Genomic DNA, 7,001 nt, shown 5'->3' with positions numbered 1-7,001 from the left:
GTTCCATCAGATTAGGTATCGCCTGTACAGCTGGGGGCAGGCTGCTTATAAAAATTGGGGGAACGTCTGTGCCAGTTTCTGGGTCTCAGTGCCTGGTCTGCACTATTCCAGGGAATACCCAGAATTAAACAGGAGGGGATAAGAGTCCTTCCACACATCAGAGTGCGTGGAGCTGCCTCCTTTGCAACGTGCTGGAGAAGAGAAGCATTGCCTGTGCATGGCCTCCACACTTGACCCTGCCTATGAATAGAGCATCTTCTGGCCGCCACATTGTGGGGATGGCAGAAAACAAAAAGATGAACAAAACCCTCTGAGGAGGCAGGGAGGGAAGGAAACCATCAATTTCCCTGCCTGACATTGGCTCCTCAGGAGACCGCACCAGGATTTCGGCCCTGGCTCTCCAGCGGCCGGTTCCTGCCCGCCCCGGCAGGCTCTGCAGAGCCTGGCCTCGGCTCGGCGGAGCCAGCCCAGCTCCTGGGCTCACATTCTTGGCATTTTTCTCTTTCATTTCCTTCTACTCCCTGTATATAATTTCTCTCTCCCTCCTTTCTGTCTCCAAGCCCCCTCCGGCGTCATGGTCCCTCTCCCCCCTCGCCTGCCCTGGGTGAGGACGCCCGGCTGGCTCCCTCCTGCCCGCAGTATGCAGGCGCCCAGCAGCATTTTAACTGCAATTCCTTTTTCTTTCTTCTCGCCGTTATTTTTCCTTTAAACAAAATTCCTTCCTAGGCATGACATCACAGCACAGCCCTCCCAGCACCTTTAAAAGGGCACTGTACCTCTTTTCTCCTCTCTTCCCACAGCAAAACTTTGCTCATTTTTGGGCCCTCTGAACAAGCCAGCCTGGCCAGAGCTGCCACCCCGCGCTGCTGCGGCTGAGTACCCCAGCTTGCTCCCACTCTCTCTGGCTCCCAAGGGCAACGCAGGGTTGCTGAACTTGGTGTTATCTGGCAGCCTGGCTGGCAAGGTGGGTGGGTGCAATGCTGGCTCCTGTCCCACATCTCCCTCCAGCTGTGGTAACTCCCCCTCTAAGCCTGTGTGTTTTCCCAGCTGTGCTACTCCTGCCCCTGAGTTTGTTACGGGCACTTAGGAAGAGTTTGACCACCCCAAAGCTAATTAGTATAAGACGACTCATCCTGTGACCACCCTCCCCAGTTCTGCCAGACCCTGCCTATGCACTCCCTGCCTTCAGCCACCTGGTAGGGACAAACCGACCACTCGTGGCCCTCCCAGTGAGCAGGAGAGGAGTCCTTCATGCCCTCACCCCTCTGCATGGCTGGGGTCCCAGATGGGACAGGGCAGACATGTCCCCTTGACACAGCCGTACCTTGTTTAGGACATCTTTCTGGGAGCCCAGGTAGAGATGCGGCAGGATGCGTGTGGGGCCAACATTGGCCACCGGCAAGCATGGCTGGGAGATGCTCATCGGCAGGATGGCAGCTGGCTTCCCCTCGCACAGCCCTGGGAAGCAGGACGAGAACGTGGCAAAGCCTCCTGCGGAGAAAATGGGGACATTGAGCTCACAGGAGCAAGGCTGAGACCATCAGTACCTGGCATCCCCGGGCCCAGGCTGGGGACAAAGCACTGATAACCTTGCAACACTGAGAACAGAGCCTTGAGGAGAAAAAAGCCACCAGCCATCACTAACCAGTGCAGACACGTTGTGATGACTGTGCCACACACGTGGAGAAAGGAATGGAGACCCAGCTCTGATTTTTCCTGCCACAGCTGGATATTAATGCGCACATGAGGCATCCCGCACCCTTTCCTGCTCTTTGCAACTTCATTCGGACAAATGACAGGAAGAGAAAGTCCTTTTCTTGGCTGCCTACTGCTCTGAGGACAGCCAGGGTCACTTTCTGACAGCAAAACCCACCAGGGCAGGATGACGACAAGCAAGTCCACTGAGGCGCAAAGCTCCCCAGGCTGGGGAGGTCAGCCCAAACCTTGCCACAACAGCTACACGTACACACTGTGGTTTCTGGGAGATGCACCCTCTGCCCAGCCCTGCTGAGCCCATGATTTCTGCCACATCACACTGGACCAGCACATCAGTACCTGCTTTTTGCCAGTCTGACCTTACTAAATGTGACAGCAAGCAGCATTCAGTTCACTGCACCAAGGTGTTGGGCAGTCATACCCAGCCTGAGCATCTCGAAGTCCCATATTGACAGAAAAACCCCAACTGGGGCTGCGGTATGTGGCATCTGACAACCAGAGCTATTGCCACAGTGTCTGGCGCAAAATGTGAATGAGCCTGCCTGACAGCCAGTCCTCAGCTGAAGCAGCAAGAACACTGACTTGAGCAGGGCAGGAAGCATTGCCCTGCCTGCACGGTGGGCAGCTCGGGGTGCTGGAACACCACCCATGCTGTTGGATGTCCTGCACAGCTGTGTAAGGATACAGGTGATTCTGATTTGCTTCTGCTCACTGATCCTGTTCTTCAGGGCAGAGCCGGGTCTGGCTAGTGGTGGCCCAGCCTCGCTCCCCACCAGCTGAGTACCATCTTGGTTCAACTGAGGGGACCTTGGATCAGCCTAATCAGTCTCCCTTGAGGTTTTTGCCAGTCATGCAAAGGAGCAGATGCATCTTGACATCACCCAAAGGGCAGAGAAGACTCTGGGGCTTGACTGCCTCTGACTGTTAGAGGGACCATGATGCCCCCAAAAGACCCTTCTGAAAGTTCAAGTGTCTGGACTCGGCACCGTGAGAATCCCTGGCCCAGCTCCACAGCTAAACAAGACCTTTTAATGAGCCTTTGGTAACAGCCTTTCCATTCAGTCTCTCTCTCCTCCAGAAACAGGGCAGCCTTGGCACATTCTCAATTTACCTTCTCCAGCACCTTGCCCACATTTCTGCTGACCCTCCTGGAGCATCTCCCTAGTTGCTGGTGTGGCATCCAGGCTCTGGTGGGGAATGACTGGTGCTGCAGACACCCACCCACCATGTTTGAGGGCTGAAAGTGATGGAAAAGCCAGAGTGGCACACAAAATTGTGCTCACACCGCCCAGGAACTTCCAAGGTCCTCCATCATCCTCCATTTCAGCAGCTCCTGGTGTCAACTCCCACTGAGGAAACTGTCCTCCAACTACCACCTTTCCTACCCTCTAACACAGATCTCAGCTTCAAAACCTGGCCAAGCCGGGAGTGGTGGAGTTAAAGCACCTTATCTTCTCCAGCACTTCCTTTTCCCTGGCTCCCTCCGAAATGACATCACCTCTCAACTGGGACATTAAATCAGAGTGAAAGCAGGAGGCCCAGCGCAGGTGCAGCACAGCTCCAGTTACCACCCATCCCTGCGCTGCGTCCCCATTGCCAAGGAACGTAAATCACCGGCCAGAGCCCAGCGCAGACACATGCGACCTCCACGCTCTACCCTGTGCCTAAGCACACGCTGCTGAAGCCCAGGGGGGATGCTGGGGCAGAAACCCTTCCTGCAGATTTCTGTGAGCTGCCCCCAGGGAAGCCTGCAGCACAGGGCATTGAGCAGGGCACAGATTTGACCTCTGAACTTGTGCAGGGGTTAAACAAAAACGTGCAAAACAACATCGGGATTTTCTCAAAGGAATCCAGCATGTTTTTGGGGAGCAGGGTGCGTGCAAGCATAGCCCTGGGGACCAGTGCCTGCTCCAGTCCCTAGCCTCTCGCGCTCACTCATACTGGTCAAGAGCCACCCAGGGCTGCTTATGGCTTCAGATCACTCGTTAAAAGCCGGGAGCGTGGGGTGATCTCACAGCTAAAGCAGGTTGGGGCATGCTGCTGAGCACTCTCTTCCCCTCGCCCGCCTCCGCCAGCACTTGCCCAGCAGCACCTCCTCTGCCAGCCGTGCCTGGGGAAGTCCAGGCAGGAGCAGGTGGGGCTGCAAAGCAAGCGGGGACGTTCTCAGAGTGGTGGCAGCACCCTCAGCGATGGTGCCTACCCCAGCATGCTGCCAGCTACCAGAGGACAATGCTGCCCAAAATGATGCCCATAGATTGCCCCAAGCAAAGCTTCAACCCCTGCCTGTCCTCATTTCCCTCACGCTCGCAGCTGCCGAGGGCAGCCTGCGCCTGGGGAAAACCCTAGAGATGGGACTGGGTACCCGACGCCATCCCAACCTCGGAGTGGTGCTCACCCCACCCCACGCCGGCTGCTCTAGCATGCCTTTCATTTTTATAAAGCAAAGCAGCTCTTCGAAACAATCCCAAAGGCAGTGAATGTCCCTGGCTGGGCTCCAACCGATACCTGGGCTTTCCCCGCTCCGTACCCTGGGCCACAGATCCCAGCTTTTGCTGGGAGAGAGCAGCAGAGCCCCGCAGGGTGAGGAGCCAGGACAGCACTGGGTCTTTCTAGTCTTTGCTCTTGTGCTGTTGCCAGGAGTGGCATTTCTCTTGGCACGTGGGGAATTAAGCTCAGGAAGGATTTGTATCTGACGGGGAGTGGGTGTTTGGGGATCTCTTGTTTCTTGCTGATGCTCACCTCGAGCCTGGCGAGGGTTTGCTGGGGAGGAGCTGGTCCCTGTGTGGCATGGCCCCATGCACTGCTCATGGCTCCAGCATGCCTGATTGTTCTCAAAATCATTCCTCAGGAAAAAACTGTGTTTTGCTGCCTCCTGCAATTACCTGTGTCATGGATGTGAGGCTGAGGAGGAGAAGAGGAATGTTTGGGCACAGGGAACGGGGCCAGAATTGGGGACGCCTTTGCTGCTCCTGCAGAAGGAACCAAGAACCAGCATCAGGCAGGTCCCTGGGAGGTCTGGGAGGTGAAAACCACTTCCCAAGTTTGGTGGTGCTTGTTCAGCAATGACCCTGAGTCACAAAAACCCTTAGCAGTGGCCAGCTCAAGGTAGGGCTCAAGAGAAACAGTTTTCAGGGGGGAGGGGAGTGCTGTGACCCTCAGAGGAAAGAGGGAAACTGAAGCACGGGGTGTTGCAGCAACTTAGTGCCAGAGAAGTGCAACATCTGAAACCTCATTTCTTCACCCACCCCAGGCTTCACTCAGGGGTTGCTGACTCTCCCTTCCACCTCCAGCTCTGCCCTGCAGAGACCCCTCTGGGCCAGCCCCCAGCCCTGCCCTGCATGGCCCCAGCAGCAAACAGAGGAGAGGTAAAAACCCCACACCTTCTTCCCCCCATCCCATCTTTGCCCAGCCCTCCCCCTGCGCATTTTCCAGATGAACATCTATGGCAACCTTCCAGTGAAACTGGATTTGTTGGGAGAACAGACACTGCAGAGGGAAGGTAGCCAGTCCAGGAATCCTTCCCAAGCCCATTCATCAGCCGGGGGGGAGATGCCGGTAGCATCTTTAAATAAGCTCCTGTGGGACCAGCACTGCTGTAACCAGTTGTTGAGCCCTGTGACCTCTCCTTGAGCATAAAGCAGTGATCTGCACAGCAAGGAGCTTCTCGGCCAGTCACTCTTTGCACCAGCGGCTGTGTAAGACCCTGAGATGAACAAAAAGCCCCAGTGCTAGCACCGGGCTGATGGGCATGGAAAGAGATCAGGGGGTAGAAGGAAAAGAGGTGTTTGACTTCTGAGCTGGGATCCTGCCATACCTGGGGACCCCTCTGATGCCTTGGCCGTCACCTTCAGGTGGTCTCTGGGGACACCTGGCTCATGGTTGGGATGCTGATGTCTCAGGTATTACCCATCACCTGCAGGTTGCCCTTCTGCCCTCTCTGCCAAGGCAGGGCAGCAGTGGTAGTGCAGGGAGGGTGCCACAGAAGGTGACAAAGTCTTGGCTAAGGACAGGGATGTCGTGTGGTATCGTTTTCCTCCTGGTGGTAAGCCCCAGCTTTGGGGATTTACAATCCATTGAGCTGCACGGGACATTAGGGGAGATGCTGCTCAGGATAAAAGCGAGGTGTGGGGACATTAAGCAGGGCTATCCCAGCTCCCTGCTTCTTCTTGCATTCCTCCCTGCACTGAAGCCATCTTCTTAGGCTGGAGGTGTGAGGTAGAGACAGGGAAATTACAAGGCTTGAAAACCTCCTCACAGCTCATTGTGCCAGCTGCAGGCTGCCCATTCATCTCCAGTGCCATGGCCTCACCTCCTTCACAGTCCTTTGAAACAACCCAGCAGCTTAGCCCTTGATGCTGCACCCCACTGACTGCAAGAAGCTGCAAAAGGGCTGTCCAGGGCACATGCCTCACCCCAAAACCACTCTTCGGGAGAGCTCAGGAGTCTCCTAAACGCCCCCCTCTAGAGACACACCAAGCAGCAGCCTCCCGTGTCCATGGTAGAGCACATCCAATCCAAAGCTCCCCAGCAGGAAACAGGGAAGAGGTGACATATCACCCCGCTGTGCCACCAGTTTGTGGCAGTAAGGAGAAGGGGAACAGGCACAGCTGGAGCTGCAAACCCCTCCTGAGCCAGCAGCCATCACATCCCACCTCCTCAGCCCCAGTTCTCACACCAGGAGCTGGCAGGAGAGCTACAGGAGTATTAAAGTGGTGGTTTATAGCCTGCCCTCACTGCTCCTGTAATGAGTGTTAAAGAGCAGCTGCCAGAGCTGCTCAGACCAGCTCCTTGTGCAGGTGCTGGAGCTTTTGCAGCAGCCCATAGCCCCACCAGTGGGTTTTGTGCCTGTGCTTGTGCCAGAGACCCCCTAAACCTCCTGAGGGGCAAGGGGGGGGCTGAGAAAGGCCAGGACCTGCCCAACTGCCCAACCAAAAAGCCTTTTGGTGGCTGAGAGCCCTGCCAGGGTGGGACATGCTGGGGAGCAGGGGGGCATGCAGTGAGCATGCACCTCGGCTGCTGCAGCAGCTGTGGCCACGCCAGCGCATGCCAGTTGGCCAGTCAGGGTGGTGCCTGGATGCTCCCACTCCATCACCCCAGCCCTCTGGAACACAATGTTCCCAGCGCTCTGACACATCTGTCCCCGAGTGTTAAGCCACCTTGCTGAACTGAGGCATGGTAGAAGACATTGAAAGCAACGGCGACCTGCAAAGCCCCAGCCCTGGCCTGCATCATGCTCAGCCTTGGCAGGGCAGTGAGCCCGAGTGCTTGGCTGAGCATCACTGCAG

General features: G+C 56.3%; 1 protein-coding gene across 1 annotated transcript in view; it reads right to left on the bottom strand.

Annotated features, from left to right (window-relative positions):
• The window catches only part of LOC104508092 (dual specificity protein phosphatase 8-like), a gene marked incomplete at both ends in the record, with an annotated part of 3,460 nt that extends 1,969 nt beyond the window's left edge, over nucleotides 1–1,491 (bottom strand). Inside the window, one exon of the mRNA XM_010149596.1 lies at nucleotides 1,325–1,491. Coding sequence (XP_010147898.1) covers nucleotides 1,325–1,491 — 167 coding nt within the window. The remainder of the gene's footprint in view (nucleotides 1–1,324) is intronic.
• Between the last annotated feature and the right edge of the window lie 5,510 nt (nucleotides 1,492–7,001).

The sequence above is a fragment of the Eurypyga helias genome, unplaced genomic scaffold (assembly GCF_000690775.1).
Source record: "Eurypyga helias isolate BGI_N326 unplaced genomic scaffold, ASM69077v1 scaffold49103, whole genome shotgun sequence".
Taxonomy (NCBI): Eukaryota; Metazoa; Chordata; class Aves; order Eurypygiformes; family Eurypygidae; genus Eurypyga; species Eurypyga helias.
The sequence above is the reverse complement of the archived record's forward strand: the minus strand, read 5'-3'. Positions and strand labels throughout refer to the sequence as shown.